Below are 20514 nucleotides of genomic sequence, written 5' to 3'. Positions count from 1 at the left end.
AACGTATTGGCAACGTACCGTTAACTTCGACCATCCTGAATAAGAGCAATTACTCGTGCTGCATTAATGGCCACAATACTCATGTTAATTGACAAAAACACAGTTTTCATCAAATCACAATGACAAACCGTCTGTTAATGCCCTCTAAACGTCACAACTGCAAATCTCATTGTTGGAAAAAACTTATCATCTTCAGATTTGAGGTTCATATCATGTACAAAAAAGAACCAAAAACCTAGTGTTAGTATATTTTGTGTGATTTTTTCAAAACTGATATTGACTGTAGCCAAACGTTTAAAAAAGGAACCATTTTCAATACAAACTTTGGGTGATTCGCTTTTTTTGCCGGTGAGTGTATATTAAAATAAACATGAAAAATGAGTTTAAAATTTTCAAAATTTTCGTCAAAAACTGCTTAAAATGAGTGAAATCAACTGAAAATTTGTGTCAAGTTGTAGATAATATTCTCCTGATCAGGAATCCGAAATCGCTGTCATGTTCTCTGTTCAAATATATGTGAAAAATTAGTCTAAAATTTTCAAAATTTTTCCAAAAATCTGCTTAAGATAGGAACATCGACTGAAAGTTGGTGTCAAATTGTGGATAATCTTCTCCTAGCCAGGAATCCGAAATCGCCGTCGTGATATCTGTTTCAATATACGTGAAAAATGAATCTGTTATTTTCAAAAATTTTCTAAAAAACTGCTTAAAATTGGTGTCAAATTGTAGATAACCTTCTACTAATTAAGAATCTGAAATTGTCGTCACAAAATCTAGTCAAATAAACGTGAAAGATTTGTCAACATTTTTCAAAATTTTTCCAAAAAACTGCTTTAAATGGGTTTAATCGACTCGAAATTGCTGAAAAATTGTAGAAAATCTTCTTCTAATTATGAATTCCAAATCGCTGTCATGTTATCTTTTTAAATATACGTGAACAATGAATATACAATTTTCAAAATTTTTCCAAAAAACTGCTTAAAATGGGTGAAATCCAATGAAAATTGATGGCAAATTGTAGATAATCTTCTCCTAATTAAGGATCCGAAATCGCCGTCGAAATATATATTAAAATAAACGTGAAAAATGAGTATAAAATTTTCAAATTTTCCCAAAAAACTGCTTAAAATGAGTGAAATCAACTGAAAATTTGTGTCAAGTTGTAGATAATATTCTCCTAATCAAGAATCCGAAATCGCTGTCATGATATCTGTTTAAATATACGTGAAAAATGAATCTGAAACTTTCAAAAATTTTCCAAAAAAACTGCTTAAAATGGGTTCAATCGACTGAAAATTGGTGTCAAATTGTAGATAACCTTCTCCTAATTAAGAATCTGAAATTGTCGACACAAAATCTAGTCAAATAAACGTGAAAATTCAAAATGTTTCCAAAAAACTGCTTTAAATGGGTTCAATCAACTGAAAATTGTTGTCAAATTGTGGTTAATCTTCCCCTAATTAGGAATCCGAAATCCCTGTCACGATATCTGTTCAAATAAACATTAAAAATGAGTCTAAAGTTTTCAAAATTAGCTTAAAATGAGTGAAATCGACTGAAAATTGGTGTCAAATTGTGGATAATCTTCTCCTAATCAGGAATCTAAAATCGCCGTCATGGTATCTGTTTAAATAGACGTGAAATATGAATCTAAATTTTTCAAAATTTTTCCAAAAAACTGCTTAAAATGGGTTCAATCGACTCGAAGTTGGTGTCAAATTGTGGATAATCTTCTCCTAATCAGCAATCCGAAATCGCCGTCATGAAGTCTTTTTAAATATACGTGAAAAATGAGTCAAAAATTTTCAAAATTTTTCCAAAAAGCTGCTAAGAATGGATTCAATCCACTCGAAATTCGTGTCAAATAGTAGAAAATCTTCTCCTAATTAGGAATCCGAAATCGCCATCATGATATCTGTTTAAATATACGCGAAAAATTAGTCTTAAATTTTCAAAATTTTCCCAAAAAACTGCTAAAATGGGTTCAATTGACTGAAAATTGGTGTCAAATTGTGGATCATCTTCTTTTAATCAGGAATCCGAAATCGATGTCACGATATCTGTTCAAATATATATGAAAAATGAGTCAAAAATTTTCAAAATGTTTTAAAAAAAACTGCTTAAAATGAGTGAAATCGACTGAAAATTTGTGTCAAATTGTAGATAATCTTCTCATAAACAGGAATCCGAAATCGCTGTCTTGACGTCTGTTTAAATATACGTGAAAAATTAGTCTAAAATTTTCAAAATTTTCCCAAAAAACTGGTAAAATGGGTTCAATTGAGTGAAAATTGGTGTCAATTTGCGGATCATCTTCTCCTAATTAGGAATCCGAAATCGCTGTCACGAGATCTGATCAAATAAACATGAAAAACGGGTCTAAAATTTTCAAAAGTTTTCCAAAAAACTGCTTAAAATGGGTTCAATCAACTGAAAAGGGGTGTCAAATTGTAGATAATCCTCTCCCAATTAAGAATCTGAAAGTGTCGTCACAAATTCTAGTTAAACGTGAAAAGTGTGTCAAAATTTTTCCAAAAAACTGCTTTAAATGTGTTCAATCAACCGAGAATTGTTGTCAAATTGTGGTTAATCTTCCCCTAATTAGGAATCCGAAATCCTTGTCACGATATTTGTTCAAATAAACGAATCGACTGAAAATTTGTGTCAAATTGTAGATAATCTTCAAATATTCAGGAATCCGAAATCGCTGTCTTGATATCTGTTTCAATATACGTGAAAAATTAGTCTCAATATTTCAAAATTTTTCCAAAAATAAGGTATGTTTAAAATGGGTTCAATCGACTAAAATTGGTGTCAAATTGTGTATAATCTACTCCTAATGAAAAATCCGAAATCGTCCTCACGGTATCTATACAAATAAACGTGAACAGTGAGTCAAAAATTTTCAAAATTGTTCCAAAAAACTGCTAAAAATTGGTTCAATCGACTCGAAATTGGTGTCAAATTGTGGATAATCTTGTCCTAGTTAGGAATCCGAAATCGCCGTCGTGAATCGAAAATCTAGAAACGTCAAAAATTGAAAAATTAAAAAATCTAACAATTCAAAAAACAAAAAATTGAAGAACCGAAAAACTGAAAAATCAGAAATTGAATAATCGTAAATGTGATATATCGTAATATTACGAAATTGAGAGAAGAGAAAATCGAAAAATCATAAAATCTAAAGCTCGAAAAGTGTAAAAATCGATAAATCGAAAAGTTGAAAAGTCGAAAAAAATTAGAAACAAAAAAAAGTCCAGAAATCGAAAAATGGGAAAATCGAAAAATTGAGAGAGTGAAAAGTCGAAAAACCGAAATCTCGAAAAATTGACAAAAATCAAAAATTGGAAACGAAAAAACTGAAAAATAAACAAATCGAAAAATCGAGAAATTGAACAATGGAAAAATCGAAAGATCGCAATCTCAATAAATTGAGAAATCGAAAAATCGTAAAATCCAAAAGTTTGAAAATCAAAAAATGTTAAATTTAAAATCGAAATATCAAAAATTTAAAAAACGAAGAAAGAATTAAACTGTAGAAAAGTTGAAGAATCGAAAAATTGAAAAATTCCAAAACCAATATGGAATACTTGATAAAACGATAAATAGAAAAGTCGAAAAATTGAAAAATACAAAAACTGAAAAATCCCAAAACTGCACGAATTGAGAAATCGAAAAATCGGGAAATTCAAAAATCCAAAAATCGAAAATTATAAAATTGAGAAATTGAGTAATCGCGATCTCGAAACATGGAAAAATCGAAAAATTGGGAAATCGAAAAATCGAGAAAAATCGAAAATATAGCAATATCAATAATTGAAAAATTAAAAAATCTAACTATTCCAGAAAATTGAAGAATTAAAAACTGAAAAATTAAGAAATTGAGTCGGTAAATCGTAAAGTTGAAAAGTTGAAATATCCAAAAATTCAAAAATTAGAAATGAAAAAAATTTTAAACATTAACAAATCAAAAAATTGATAAACTAAATAATCGAAATATTAAATTACCGAAGTCTCGGTAAATCGAGAAATCGAGAAATTGAAAAATTAAAAATTTAAAAACCGAAAAATTGAAAAGTTGAAAAATTGAAAAATCGAAAAATTGAAGAATTCAAAAACTGAAAAACCGGAAAACCGAGAAATCGGGAAGTCGATAAATCGAAATAGCGAAAAGTCCAAAAATTGAAAAATTGGAAAAGTGAAAAGTCGTAAATTCTAGATAATTCTCTGCTAATTAAAAATCCGAAATCGCCGTCACGACATCTAGTCAAATAAATGTGAAAAATGAGTCTAAAATTTTACAAAAATCTGCTTCAATTGGGCCCAATCTACCCTAGCCTCTAGCGATAATTTTAGCCTCATTCCTATTTTAAAAAATAACTGTATAACTAACAACATTTTTATTTTTCTAACTGAATTTTTTATTTGGTTCGCAGATAATATTTTAAATATTATTATTATCAGCTTTGTCGAAGCTGATGACATTCTGGCCACATAGTTTTCGAATGAGGGTGAACATTCCCTTTTAAATATCCAACGCCGTGTCGTCGCATGAGCAATAGTCGATTTCCCAAGTCTATAATTCGACTTATCTACTTCGGTGTGGTCTGGCACGATTTCCACCTAAGCGTTATCCGTGGCGTTCAATGTTTTCAAAACGTTCACAACGAACACATTATCATAATCTTTGGTCGGCTTTAGCAACTAAATTCGTCTTTCTATCTCTTTTATGCTCTATTTGTAGCTTATCTCCATCTTATCCCTTTGACGATTTAAAATGGCTCCCTTTGTTTGTTTATCTCGAAATCGGTAAAAATGAAGGGTGTAGCCTCTTTGCCACTTCCTGCGTATCACAGCGAGCAGATGCTGGAATTTCAAAGCGTGAAATTGTTTGAAACAATCCAAACTTTCCACCAAACGCGAAATACATGCATAGTCAACTTTAACCTTTGCAATAGTAATAATTTCGCAGTTTTTAATCGGCAGCTGTATATCTCGCTTTAGTTGTCTGCGATCTCATTTATATGAAAATTCTTCGCCGCTCTTTGTGAGCGGAGAATAGAAGTTTAATAATCATCGCATCTTTTCATGGTTTTTGTTTACGGACAAAAATTCAACTCCGGTTTTGCGATATTTCTTGACCTAAAAATGGAGACGCGTTACAAATGCTCCACCGTGATTAATATGCAGATTTTAGCCGCCTCATTCATCAAAGCATAATCAGAAACAGCAAAACAAGGAAATACTTTAAGACAGACCCGAGATTAACCGACAGAGGCGTAAAATTCGACGGCTCACTTAACCTCGTATTTATATAGCGAACAAATTAAACCCGGCGCATCCACCAAATTTAAAGTAGTAATAGTTGACACTCAAATTAAGTAAAATTCCTCCTTAATAGATTTCGTTTAATTCCAGATGCCGGAAGCAACAACAGAGCCCAAACTGAATAAACTACAATGTGAAGTGTTAATTGAATTCTAGTGGGAGAAAATGGATTACGCTAGAGCCCATCATTTGTGGCGGCCTCTCGCTGCGATGTCTGGAAAAGAACAACAGCCCTCAGTTATTACAACCCCTCCCGAAAATTTTTCATTAAAGTCCACCATTTTTCACCACATCATCACCATCGCCTCGTCCTCAACCGAAGAAAGTAACGACGTCTGGTACCCGATAGTTTTCAACGAAAACTCGAGTTTATACTTTAAGAAATACGACGATTTCTACTTTTATCCGAACTATAGTTTGATGAGCAGCAATTTTAGTTCGAACTTTAGTGTGAACAGGACTTTCAGTTATCACCCGCACGACGAGACGATCAAAATCGTGACCATGGTGGGCATCGCCGTCTTGCTGGGTTTCATCATCTTGGCCACAGTCATCGGTAAGCGAAAAAGTTACTGTTCATAAATTACACCCAGAACATTAGAATATGATCGGAGTCAAAAAGTGTGAAATATCGACTCTGCCATCCGCCAGACGAAAGTGATTTATCGTCGCTTGTAATGTGCAAAAAAACACGGAACCTAATGAAACGTTGTAAATTTAAAGCTGATATAGTTCTCCGCTGCAAAGAGCTTAATGATCCATCAAAGCGTCTCTTTCGGGGTCAAACCAATTCTTCAAATGCAAATTCTCAAATTATCCCCGAACTGGGGAACTTATCAAGCAAATTCCTTTTTTAATCTAAAGCGGGTTTGTTCATTTAAGGGAAACCGTTTCTTTATTTATCCCAGGACGCGAATTAAACCGGTCGGACACCAACAGTTGCTTTTTTACTCAACACGCCGCGATAAATTAACTATATTTAATCGATGTTTGTTTTAATTAAGGACTGCGATGCCCAGAAACTAATTTATATTGTCTTGGCCTGGTACAGTGACGCTGAAGAAAATTACAAGCGAAAAATAAAACTTGGGTACAATGGAAGTAATTAAGTGTCTCCAGACCGAAGAATGTTATTTCAATTTATTCAAAACGTACGTCGGTCTGAGTTAAAATTGCGAAAATAAACTAACATCGCGTCTGTTGTTGACGCTTTTAGTGGTTACCTTACCAATGTTTAAATTTAATTGAGTGAATTAATAACGGAGAGAGCAATATTTGGCGAAACATGAATTCTATTTGCTTTAGATTTTTTGTCAAGGCGGGTTCATAAACCACAAGTACAGGAGAATGTTATTTTATAAAACTAAAAAGTCTTTTTTTGCGTGCTTCTTCCCTTTTATTAAATCCGGCTCTTTTATATGAGTCGGAAAATAAAGGGCTGACAAGTGGGGCTCTAACTCCTAACACTATCACATGCAGTCGAGGTCCCAAAACTGCTGAATTTAAACGTCCACAAAACATGAAAGTAGCCAGTCGCCAGATGAACTCGATTAAAACACTTCTTAGCTTCCGGGAACTAAAAATCTGGAATTTAAAAATTCGAAAAATTGGAAAAATAAAAACTGAAATTTCGAAAATTGTTAAAATACGATTGATTTTGGTAAATGGCAACAATATTAAGAGAAATCACTGGAATGAGATTTTCCGATTTGTAGCTTTTTTAACTTTCGAATTCTCAATTTTTCGAAATTTTAGTTTTGTAATTTGTCAGTTTATTTTTATTCAATTTTTGGTTTTCATAATTCCTCAATTTTTCAATTTCTCGATTTTTAGTTTTTCGATTTCTCAGTTTTCCGATGTTTCAGTTTAACGTTTTTTCAATTTTTCTCCTCTTCAATTTTACGATTTTTAAATATTTTTTCGATTTCCCGACTTCACTTTTTTGATTTTTCGATTTCCCAATTTTTCAGTTTTTTACTTTCTCAGTTTTTGAATATTTCAGTTTTTTAATTCTTCGAAATTTCAGTTTTGGGATTTTTCAGTGTATTACCTATTCAATTTCACGATTTTCAGATTTTCGATTTCTCAATTTTTAAATGTTTCAATTTTACGTGTTTTCAATTATTTTTATCTTCAATATCACGATTTTTAATATTTGGACTTTTTAATTTTTCAAATTTGACTTTTAGTTTTTCGAACTTACATTTCATTCTCAGTTTTCCGATGTTTTAGTTTTACGTTTTTTCAATTTTTATCCTCTTCAATTTTACGATTTTTAAATATTTTCTTCAATTTCTGACTTTTATAAACTTTTAATTTTCCGATTTTTCAATTATTCGATGTTTTTATTTTCTCATTTCTCGACTTTCGACTGTTTCGATTTTTCAATTTTTCAATTCTTCAATTTTTCGTTTTTTCAGGTTTTCGATTTTTCAATTTTTCATTTTTGAATGTTTCGATTTCCCGACTTCACTTTTTTGATTTTTCGATTTCCTAATTTTTCAGTTTTACTTTCTCAGTTTTTGAATATTTCAGTTTTTCAATTCTTCGTAATTTCAGTTTTGGGATTTTTCAGTTTATTACCTATTCAATTTCATGATTTTCAGTTTTTCGATTTCTGAATTTTCCAATGTTTCAATTTTACGTTTTTTCAATTATTTTTCTCTTCAATATCACGATTTTTAAATATTTCGATTTTTTAATTTTTCAAATTTGACTTTCAGTTTTTCGAATTTTCATTTCATTCTCAGTTTTCCGATGTTTTAGTTTTACGTTTTTTCAATTTTTCTCCTCTTCAATATCACGATTTTTAAATATTTCGATTTTTTGATTTTCCAATTTTTGACTTTTCTAAATTCTCAATTTTTCGATTTTTCAATTAATCGATGTTCTGATTTTCCCATTTCTTATTTTCGACTGTTTAGATTTTCCAGTTCTTCAATTCTTCAAGTTTTCGATTTTTCAGGTTTCTCAATTTTTCGATTTATCGATCTTTTGATCTTTCCATTTCTCAAGATTTTAATTTTCCAATTTTTCGAATTTTTAATTTTTTTCATTCTAGATTTATCGAGATTTGGATGTTTCGATGTTTGATTGTTTAATTTCTCGATCTTTTGATTTTTCGATTTTTTACTTTTCGGATTTTTGGTTTTTCGATTTTCCAGTGTTTCGATGTTTCGATTTTTCAGTTATCCGACTTTTCAATTTTTCAATTTTGGAGTTTCGATTTTTCGTTTTTCAGTTTTTAAATTTTAGATTTTTATATTTTTTGAAGCCGAAAATCGAAAATTCGAAAGCGACTAATCAAAAAAACGAAACATCTAAAAATTGAACAACTGAAACGTCGAGAAATCGAGAAATGGAAAAGTAGAGAAGTCGAAATATATCGATAAACAGAAATATCCGAAAATCGAAAAACCCAAAATTAAAAAAAATCTATAAATAGAGAAAAAACTGAACTGAAGAATCAAAAATTTTTTAAACTCGAAAAAGTGAAAAACCGAAAAATTAAAAATTAGAAAAATTAAGACAGAAATATTAAAGAACTGAAAAATCAAAAAATCTAAATTTAAAAAATTGAAAAACTAAAATATAGAAAAATTGGAGACTGAAACATTGAAAAATTGGAAAATTGAGACATCAAAAAAATTAAAAACATCAAAATATTGAGAAAACTAAAAATTGAAAATTTGTAAAATTGAAAAATCAAAAAATTGAAACATCGAGAAATTAAAAAATTCCGAACTAAAATCAGGAAAAATACAAAAATGTAAAACTTGAAAAGCCGAAACGTCGAAAAACTGAAAAGCCGCGAAATCAAAACATCGAAAAATTGATAAATGGAAAATTCGAGACGTCGAAAAATCGGGAAATCGAAAAGTTGAAAATGAAAAATTGAAAAAACTCGAGAAATCGGGAAATTGAAAAGTCGAGAAGTCAAAAAACATCGGAAAATAAAAATAACGCAAAATGGAAAAATCCGAAAGTCAAAAAATGAAAAATTGAAAATTAAAAACAAAAAAGAAAAAATGAAAAATTTAAAATTTAAAAAATCTTGAAAAATAGACAGAAAAATTGAAAAATTGAAAAACTGAAAAATCGAAAAATTGAAAAACCGAAAAATTAAAAACTCAGAAGTCGAAAAATCGAAAGACAGCGAAATGGAAATTAAAAAAAACTGAAAAATCTAACATTTAAAAATTAGAAAAATTAAGACATAAATATTAAAGAACTGAAAAATCAAAAAATTTAAAATTTAAAAAATTGTAAAATTAAAATATAGAAAAATTGGTGACATGAAAAATTGAAAAAAACAAAAATTGAAATATCAAAAAGGTCGAAAAAGCAGAAAATCCTAAAATCGAAAAAGTGAAAAATCCAGCAATATTGAAGAATCTAAAAACTAAAAAGTCCCAAAACTAAAACATCAAAAAATTAAGAAATCTAAAAATTGGAAAATCAAAAAACCGAAAAATCGAGAAATCGAAAAATTAACAAATTGGAAAAGTGTAAAATTGAAAAATCAAAACATTGAAACATCGAGAAATTAAAAAATTCCAAACTGAAATCAGGAAAAATCCAAAAATCTAAAACTTGAAAAGCCGAAAAGTCGAAAAACTGAAAAACCGCGAAATCAAAACATCGAAAAATTGATAAATGGAAAATTCGAGACGTCGAAAAATCGGGAAATCGAAAAGTTGAAAATGAAAAATTGAAAATAAAAGATTACAAAAAAAATAAAAAATCGATAAATTGAACAATTCTTAAACTGAAATGATGAGAAATTGGGAAATTGGAAAATTGGAAAAGTGAAAAATCGAAAAATCGAAAAAAACGAGAAATCAAAAAATCGAAACATCCACAAATTAAAAAAACTCAGAAATTCGGAAATTGAAAAGTCGAGAAGTCGAAAAATATCGAAAAATAAAAACAACCCAAAATGGAAAAATCCGAAAGTTAAAAAATCAAAAATTGAAAATTTAAAACTAAAAAGAAAAAATGAAAAATTTGAAATTTAAAAAATATCCATAAATAGAGAAAGAGAAAAATTGAAAAACGGAAAAATCAAAAAATTAAAAAACCGAAAAATCAAAAAATGATAAGTCGAAAATTCGAATGATGGGGAAATGGAAACATAAAAAAACTGAAAAAAATAACATTTAAATATTACAAAAATTAAGACAGCAATATTAAAGAACTGAAAAATCTAAAAAATTGTAAAATTAAAATATAGAAAAATTGGTGATTGAAAAATTGAAAAATCGAGAAACTGATACATAAAAAAATCGAAAAAGCAGAAAATCTAAAAATCGAAAAAGTGAAAAATAGAGGAAAATTGAAGAATCTAAAAACTGAAAAATCCCAAAACTAAAACATCAAAAAATTTAGAAATCTAAAAATTGGAAAATCAAAAAACCGAAAAATCGAGAATTCGAAAAATAAAAAAATTGAGAAATTAAGGAGTCACAAAACGAAAAAATGGACAAAGTGAAAAATTCCAAAACTGAAATGACGAAAAATTGCAAATCGAAAAACTAAAGAACTGAAAAATCGAAAAAGCGAGAAATCAAAAAACAGAAACATCCAAAAATTGAAAAACGGAAACGGTTTTTAGATTTTATATTTTAAAATTTTTCGATTTTTCAATTTTTTAAATTATACATTTTTCAATTGTTCTATTTTTCTGTTTTACGATTTTTTTATGTTTCAATAATTTCTTGACATCTCTATTTTTCGATATTTAAAATTTTAATAAGATTTCTCGATTTTTCAAATTTTCGACTATTTAAGATTTCATTTTGTCTAGTCTGAATGAAAGGCGGATCTGAACTGAAGAGAGATAAAATCGTTAGAATGAGAACAGCGTGTAAATGACATATCTTCCAATAAAAAAATGGTGGGTGGGCGGGGCTAAAACTTGCTAAGTTAGGCATTATAAAAAGATACTGGGGATCTCCCCGGGAAGATTTGGCAATAGAAAAATTAAATTTTTCGAATTTTCAATTTTCCGAGTGTTCAATTTTTCGGTTTTTCCATTTTTCGATTTTCTGCATTTCTCGATTTTTCGATTTCTCAATTTCTCGATTTTTTAAATCGAATTCTGATTTCGTGATTTTCGATTTTGCGAAATGAACGTACATTATAACAAATTGTTTGTTAATCAGATAAAAGATTATCGATAAAGTTTTTAATATTCTTATTTGGTCATTGATGGATAAAGTGAGCATTCAGTCTAGCGAAAACAAGTTTCTATGCCTCAATATGAATATGGAATTTACCCGGAAGGAAGGTATAACAAAATATTATATTCCAAATTTTAATATAATATGCAAATCCAAATGCCAGTGTAAAATTTGTTTTCTATTAAACAAGATTTGTTTGTGCAGGCTGAAAATTGAACAAACTTTCGAATACATTGTTTAACAATAATACGAATGAATACAAATGAGTACAAAAAATACTATAAAACATTACGGCCAAGCCCTACGTGTTTGTTTTAATTAAAGCCGAACCACCGTGTTCTCCGCAAGTGCAATCCCTTGTAGAAGCTAGAAGCTCCTGGCGCCCCATTCCAAGAACACTGAGGGCTCATCGATAAATTGATTGCATAAATCCCCCCTCGTAAAATTTGCATACCCGCAAACTGAAATTTCTTTAACGAGACCCCAGCCCGGAATTAAAATCCGAACATGCAATATGACGAGTCCGTCGGCCACGAACCGCCGTTTTATGGCCGGCGAACCTGAAATTATATGGCGCGTCATGACCCAATTTTAGCGGCATTGTCTGGGTTAGGTGCTTGCATTTTTCGGGAGTCGGCGCGGGTAATTTCTTGGCGAATTTCGTGGGAAATTTTGGCGTGCCATCGGGAACATTCTAATTAATACGGCATCTAATCGGTATGCCACACATTCCTAATGTTGCCGAATTTGGACCTTTTTTAAGGGCCATCTTTGGAGGTATTTGCGTAATTCTCAAGTTTACGGCTACAAAATTTGAACAACGTGCAAAGTTTGAGTGAAGTTTGGCCACCCTTTGCCCTTTAAAGTATGATAAACATACGGCTTAGAGTGGGGTCGGGAACGTTCGCCACTAACAATTTGCTGAGGGAGCAATTAACATCTTGACATTTATCGCGGCAGTTTGTTACCTGACGCAGAATTGATGTTGATGGGTTATCTATACAGGACTGGAAACGTGCCCGAATTAAATAAATTAACTTCGGGATAAATGTGTAATCATTATGTGATATTTTCATGGCTAAGTGGACGATAATACTATTAATATAGAATTACCGGTCCAAAATGTTAGAGTTCACCGTATTGACGTTACGAATATTCCAACTATTAATTAGTATAATGTGGATAGAGTCGTTCCTGTTTCCATGCTTGGTTTTAAAACGTTAACAAGCTGAAAATAAATTGTAAGAAAATTCCGTCCGCCTTTTTAATGGCTCTTCTTGTGTCCGGTTGCCTTGCTGTCTTTGAATTGGTTTCTTTTCGTTAATTATGAATGTTCATTAAAATTAAAGCTGACGATGACTTTTGTGCGACTTCAAAGTTCTACAGGGCGATTTACGACTAATAATAACTAAATACTTTTACGTTTTCCCGACTTTTCATGACCGCTAGAGTACGAAAAAAATAGGTCTCCCGTTTCCGTCTGTCTCTCTGTCTATCTGTGTGTCCGTCTGGATTTTTATTAGATAGATAATATCCGAAAGTATTGGCAAGCTATACTTGTAATTTATCATTGCATTCATATTTTTTTGATTTTCTTATACAGGATGACTAAAAAAAATGAATCAGTCAATTTATTTTATTGAATACATCCAGAATTGCAAAACTGAATACTTTGCAGACGTTTTAAAGTTACTGTAAGCATGGTAAATTGTTAATCAAAATATATCTGTTTATTCTCCCCCGAAAAATTGATGAAATGTGCAAAATGTGTTTATATTTGTGATTTATTATTGGATTTATATTTTTTAGATTATTTATTGCTAATTCGTTGTTGGTCAGTTAATTTTACTTTATTTTTGATATTGGCTGCTGGTCAGTTTTTCATTTCTTTAATTTTTTGGTTTTACATTTTCTCGTTTTTTTTTTCAGTTTCCACATTTTTAATTTTCCGATTTTGCAATTTAAAATTTTTAAATTTCTTAGTTTCTCCATTTCTAAATTCTCGATTTTTTAGTTTCACAATTTGCAGTTTTCGGGCCTTCAATTTAAATTTTTCAATTACGGATTTTTTAACTTTTAGTTTTGGAATTTTTCAATTTTTTCACATTTTCAATTGCAGGATTTCGTTCTTATAATTTTTCAATTCCTAGATATTTTAATTTTCCGTTCTTGAGATTATTTGATTTTTCAATATTTGAATCTTCAGGTTCTCGATTTTTAATTTTACTATTTCCCAGTTTTGCAATTTTTCGAGCGTTCAGTCTTAATTCTTTTTCAACTCTTGTTTTTTACAATTTCAATTTCAAATTTTTATTGCTATAATTTTTCGATTTGCAATTATTCGTTTTTAAAATATTTCAGTTTTCCATATTCAAAATTTTTTATTTTTGGATTTTGAAATGATTTGATTTTTCAATTTTTTGCTTTTTCAGTTTTTCAGTTTCTCGATCTTTAATTTTTCGATTTTTCAGTTTCTCGATTTGCAGTTTTTCGAGCGTTCGATCTCAAATTTTTGAATGATCCATTTTTCATCAATGAATTTTGGAGGTTTTTCAAAATTTTGTTCCTCCAATTTTTCTATTTACTGTTTTTCGTTTTCACAATTTTTCGATTCCTAAATATTTTAATTTTTCGTTTTTGAAATGATTAGATTTTTCCATTTTTCGAATTTTCAGTTTCTCGTTCAGTTTTATTGATTTTCAGTTTCCAGATTTGCAATTTTTTGAACGTTCAGCCCTAAATTTTTCAGTTATTGGTTTTTCTACTTCTGATTTTTACAATTTTTGAATTTCTCAAATTTTTTCTTCCAATTTTGGATTTGCGATTATTCGTTTTTAAAATTTTTCAGTTTTCGATATTCAATTTCGATTTTTCGAATTTTCAGTCTCCTCATTAATTTTTATAATTATTTTTCCCGATTTGCAATTTTTTGAGCGTTGTTAATTTTAAATTTTTCAACTATAAAAACAATGTCTGGCTAATTTTCGAAGGTGACGACAAAGGACGAAAAAGGACGAAACGGACGAAAAGGACGAACATGGACGAAAAGGACGAAGAAGGACGAAAAGAACGAAAAAGGACGAAGATGACGAAAAAGTACCAAAAGGACGAAAAAGGGTAATATTGACGAAAATGGACGAAAAAGGACAATAAGGACGAAAAAGGACGAAAAAGAACGAAAAAGGATAATAAGGACGTAAAAGGATGAAAAGGACGAAAAAGGACGAAAAATTTTTCACTTTTCCATATTGAAGATATCTTAATTTTTGTGTTTTTTTTAAATTATTTCATTTTTCCATTTTTCGGTCTTTCCGTTTTTCAGTTTCTCGATTTGCATATTTCGAGTGTTCGATGTCAAATTTTTGAATGATCGATCTTTCATCTTTGGAATTTTGGAATTTTTCGGTTTTCAAAATTTTTGTTCCTTCAATTTTTCGTTTTTACAATTTTTCGATTTCTAGATATTTCAATTTTTCGTTTTTGAAATGATTAGATTTTTCCATTTTTCCCATTTTCGGTTTCGCGATTTCTAAAATTTATCATCTTTCGCTTTGCAGAAGTGCAAATTTTTGAGTGTTCAGTCCTAAATTTTTCAATTATTGGTTTTTCAACCGTAGATTTTTACAATTTTTGGATTTCTCAAATTTGTTTCTTCCAATTTTTCGATTTACAACTAACCGTTTTTAAAATTTTTCAGTTTTCCATATTCAAGATATCTTAATTTTTGTTTTTTTAAATTATTTCATTGTTCCATTTTTCGCTCTTTCCGTTTTTCAGTTCCTCGATTTTTAATTTTTTAGTTTCTCGATTTGCAATTTTTCGAGTGTTCGATGTCAAATTTTTGAATGATCGATCTTTCATCTTTGGAATTTTGGAATTTTTCGGTTTTTAAAATTTTTGTTCCTTCAATTTATCGTTTTTACAATTTTTCGATTTCTAGATATTTCAATTTTTCGTTTTTGAAATGATTAGATTTTTCCATTTTTCCCATTTTCGGTTTCGCGATTTTTAAATTTATTATTTTTCGCTTTGCAGAAGTGCCAATTTTTGAGTGTTCACTCCTAAATTTTTCAATTATTGGTTTTTCAACCGTAGATTTTTACAATTTTTGGATTTCTCAAATTTTTTTCTTTCAATTTTTCGATTTACAACTAACCGTTTTTAAAATTTTTCACTTTTCCATATTCAAGATATCTTAATTTTTGTGTTTTTTTTAAAATTATTTCATTTTTCCATTTTTCGCTCTTTCCGTTTTTCAGTTCCTCGATTTTTAATTTTTTAGTTTATCGATTTGCAATTTTTCGAGTGTTCGATGTCAAATTTTTGAATGATTGATTTTTCATCTTTGGAATATTGGAATTTTTCGGTTTTTCAAATTTTTGTTCCTTCAATTTTTCGTTTTTACAATTTTTCAATTTCTAGATATTTCAATTTTTCGTTTTTGAAATGATCAGATTGTTCCATTTTTCGCATTTTCGGTTTCTCGATTTTTAAATTTATTATTTTTCGCTTTGCAAATTTGCAAAATTTTGAGCGTTCAGTCCTAAATTTTTCAATTATTGGTTTTTCAACTGTAGATTTTTACAATTTTTGGATTTCTCAAATTTTTTTCTTACAATTTTTCGATTTACAACTATCCGTTTTTAAAATTTTTCAGTTTTCCATGTTCAAGATATCTTAGTTTTTGTTTTTTTAAATTATTTAATTTTTCCATTTTTCGCTTTTTCAAGTTTTCAGTATCTCGATTTTTAATTTTTCGATTTTTTAGTTTTTAGATTTGCAATTTTTCGAGCGTTCGATCTCAAATTTTTGTATTCTCGATTTTTTATCTTTAAATTTTGGAATTTTTCCGTTTTTCAAAGTTTTATTCCTCCAATTTTTCTATTTACAATTTTTCGATTCCTAAATGTTTTAATTTTTCGTTTTTGAATTGATTAGATTTTTCCATTTTTCGAATTTTCAGTTTCTCGATTTTTAGTTTAATTAGTTTTCTATTTCTAGATTTGGAATTTTTTGAGCGTTGAACCCTAAATTTATTATTAATTTTTATATTTATTTTTCCCGATTTGCAATTTTTTCAGTGTTGTTCGTTTTAAATTTTTCAACTATAAAAACAATGTCTTTGGCTAATTCTCGAAGGTGACGAAAAAGGACGAAAAAGGACGAAAAGGACGGGAAGAACGAAAAAGGACGAAACGGACGAAAAGGACGAAGAAGGACGAAAAGAACGAAAAAGGACGAAGAGGACGAAAAAGTACCAAAAGGACGAAAAAGGATAATATGGACGAAAATGGACGAAAGAGGCTAATAAGGACGAAAAAGGATAATAAGGTCGTAAAATGACGAAAGGGACGAAAAAGGACGAAAAAGGACGAAAACGACAAAAAAGGACGCAAAGGCCGAAAAAGGATAATAAGGACGAAAAAAGACGGAAAGGATGAAAAAGGACGAAAAGAACGAAAAAAGACGAAAAAGGATAATAACGGTGAAAAAAGACGAAAAAGAACGACCAGGACGAAAAAGGCCGTAAAGGACGAAAAAGGACGTAAAGGACGAAAAAGGACGAAAAGACAAAAAAGGACCAAAAAGACGAAAAAGGATGAAAAGACGAAAAACGACCAAAAGACGAAAAAGGACGAAAATTACGAAATGGTCGAAAATGGACAAAAAGGATGAAAAGGACGAAAGAGGACGAAAAGGACGAAAACGGATGAAAAGGATGAATAAGGACGAAAATGGACGAAAAGGACGAAAAAGGACAAAAAAGGACGAAAAAGGACAAACGGGACGAAAAGGACGAAAAAGCACCAAAAGGACGAAAAAGCACCAAAAGGACGAAAAAGACGAAAATTACGAAATGGACGAAAATGGACGAAAAGGACGAAAGAGGGCGAAAAGAACGAAAAAAAAACGAAAAGGACGAAATTGGACGACAGGGACGAAAACGGACGAAAAAGACGAAAAGGACGAAAAAGGACAACAAAGGACGAAAAAGGATAAAAAGGACGAAAAGGACGAAAAGGGATAATAAGGACTAAAAAGGACGAAGCGGATGAATACGGACGAAAAGGACGAAAAAGGACGTAAAAGGACGAAAAGGACGAATTTTATAGAGGGAGTAGAAAAATTGAGGTTGTTGAAAAGTTGACAAAAAATCTGAGATCTCGATCTCAACCTGCTAATTAAGAAAAACATAAAGATTTTAGTGCTCCAGAAAAGATTTTCCAAATATGTATTCAGTTTGAAAACAATTTTTTTTAATAATCATAAAAATTGACACATTTCAATTGGTGCAAAATTGGTAAGAATTTTCGAAGAAATGAAACCTGAAATAACTCCTAAGAGTTGAATTCTAAAAAAAAATGTATATAGCTAATTTTCAAAGGTGGTCCAAAAATATCAAAATTTTTGTGGGAATAGTCAAACAAATTATGGTTAGCGCTTAAATCAGTAGTTTCAGAGTAATAAAATCGTCAGTAGACCACAGAGAACAGATAGAGGAAACGGGAAAACTACTTTCTCATATTCTAAAATTTACGAAACGTCGTGAAATAAAATGAAGTTTAAAAAAAAAATACAAGGGAATATTTGGCAGCACAAACAGCAACAATAAATTTGGAGAAAAGTGATATTCGATTCTTATTAAATAATTTCTAGCAGAAAATGCGGTGACACGAGTTTGCAAAGCCGACTTGATATTTCAGGATTTTTTTATAATCATCTTGTATATATCAAACGCTAAATGATTCACCGTGTGTGGATTAAAATACACAAGTGTTCACGTTATATTTAATTTCTTGGGTTTTGTTATACAGTGCGTGTTTTACATAAATAAGCAAATATATGCACGACCACTTTGTAAATGAATTCCGGTTTGCGTTTCAATTCGGTCCAATTATTGCTCGCAAATCACCGTGTATAATAAGACATGATTAACGATAAAAAAATCAATTTGATACGTGTCTGAGCACGCACTTACAATTTTGCGCGCATCAGGGAAGTTATCAGGCCCTCTTAATCACACGACAACATCAAACACAGCCTTCTTGATTCCACGACGTGCGATTTACGTCGAAACTCCCTCTTCTCGCACGATATAAGTAATGTGTAAAAGTTTCCGCAAAATTTAAAATGTAAGTTTAATCGAGTTCGTAGTAATCGTCCCTCACCGAACCCCGATGAAAAAAGAGAACTTACAGAGATAATTCTCTCTGTCTGTATTCAGCGGCGTGCTTTCCAATAATAGTGATAATAATGAATCGGCGATGTTAATTGGATAAATGCACAGTTAGAAGCATTAAAGCTTAAAACTGGGTCAAATAGAACTAAAACATGCTTTGTCTGCGTTATAATTTAGCTCCTGCCTACTATCTCAAATTATCCCATTATAATCAAGCTTTACAAGCCGAAATGAACGCAACCGTTAAACGAATCCAATATAGTCCGAGTTTGGAAAAGTTTAAACGTCAGAAAAAGCCACACATGTTGGCGAGCTCGTGAATAAAATTCCCTCGGTAGTTTTTGCTTAATTCTTCGACCTGCTTTAAACAGATCATTCCGTTTACGAAACGCAGCGATGCAAACGGAGCTTTCGTGGTATTTTTACATCGTCCCGACACCTAATTAAGCCGTAGTTAAAGCAATAACATAGTGTGTTTATTGTTGTTAAACTGCGTTTGCCCAGAGCTTGTTTACAATTAATTGTAATCAGAGTTGAAGAAAGCTCGGAAATATCACCGGCTCCGGAGCTAATTGCTCCATTACATGTACAAACAGGGGCTAATTTTAATCGAGCATGACGGATGCTCACTCATATAGAAAAAAAAAGCTTAATGGTCGCGACGGTGGTTCGGGGCTGGTGTATAGGCGAAAACAGTGAACAGCTGGTGTTGTTCACACAAAACTTTCACAGAAATTAACTAACTAACTAGTGATTTATTTGAGGTGTCAGGCCGGCGGGAGTCGGCACTTGGGAAAAATTCCTTCATTCACTTGCGTGTGAAAAAAAACAGACTATGTTGTAATAGATGGGAATTAAGTTTTTGTTTGTTTTACACAGTTGGAATATGCTAGGAAGTGGGGATCGCTTTATTATGGACGAGGTCGGATTATTGAGAGCTTAAAGCTCGCTTTATTATTTATTAAAGTGTAAATAATACACCGAAGGGTGTATCGCCAATGGGGAAGCATTTGCATACGATGGATGATTTTCTGGCCTTCACGTTTTTTTTAATTAATGAGCTCCGTCTGCTCCTTAAATAATGGCCGTGTGTTCTATAAATAATTTCGTAAACAGCGGAGACACGAAATGGCTCGTTCGTCGATATTGATTTCAGTAAATATTAGTGATTAGTGAGTCCGACCATGACAAAACGTGTTAGACTGTCACAAAAATATTTCCAACACGAGTTTAGTGTCAACGCTGAAAATTTAACAACTCCCACGGGATTATCTGTTATTGTTGAGTCGGTAAGACACAAAGAAACAACTTTTCGTCTTCAAGAACATACTCTAACTTGAAAGAACTTTAAATTTAAGAACACGCTTTTGAAAAGAAACTTTTAGTTTGATTGGGCGTTAAATTTTGTGGGGCTTTGTGGATTTCGTCGAAGGAAAGTCAGTCATTCGCCTCTTTTCTATGAATGGAATTTGAACCAATCACTTTTAGACTGAAGCCGAATTAGATGACGTCATCGATTTTTACTTCTCGAGCGAGCGTGACACCTACAGTACGAAGAAATAAATACAATGTATTTGTTTTTAATTTGGTTATTTCAAAAATACGATTTCGTCTTCGACTGACCGTTTGTTGACACATGTAACCTCGAGATCGTGCAAATGCAAAATTGGCAACTTCCGGGCGTTTCACTAATTTATGACTTACAGCCAGGCATTGAAATTATTGAATTTGCATTCATATTTTTTCCATTTGCTTATACAGGGTGATGGAAAAAAAATGATGGATAGAAATCTCGTCGATGTCTATCGTTCAGAATTTTTTGAC

The 20514-nt window shown here is 30.8% G+C and overlaps 1 protein-coding gene across 1 annotated transcript in view; it reads left to right on the top strand.

The window, feature by feature from the left end:
• The first annotated feature begins 5432 nt into the window (after positions 1 to 5432).
• Positions 5433 to 20514, top strand: part of LOC135136588 (5-hydroxytryptamine receptor-like) — a 108423-nt gene continuing 93341 nt past the window's right edge. Inside the window, exon 1 of the mRNA XM_064065949.1 lies at positions 5433 to 5884. Within this exon, the coding sequence (XP_063922019.1) occupies positions 5494 to 5884 (391 nt within the window). The 5' untranslated portion in view covers positions 5433 to 5493. The remainder of the gene's footprint in view (positions 5885 to 20514) is intronic.

This window comes from Zophobas morio, unplaced genomic scaffold, assembly GCF_036711695.1.
Source record: "Zophobas morio isolate AGI-343-1 ecotype UQ-CSIRO unplaced genomic scaffold, CSIRO_AGI_Zmor_V1 ptg000026l, whole genome shotgun sequence".
NCBI classification, from domain to species: Eukaryota; Metazoa; Arthropoda; class Insecta; order Coleoptera; family Tenebrionidae; genus Zophobas; species Zophobas morio.
The sequence above is the reverse complement of the archived record's forward strand: the minus strand, read 5'-3'. Positions and strand labels throughout refer to the sequence as shown.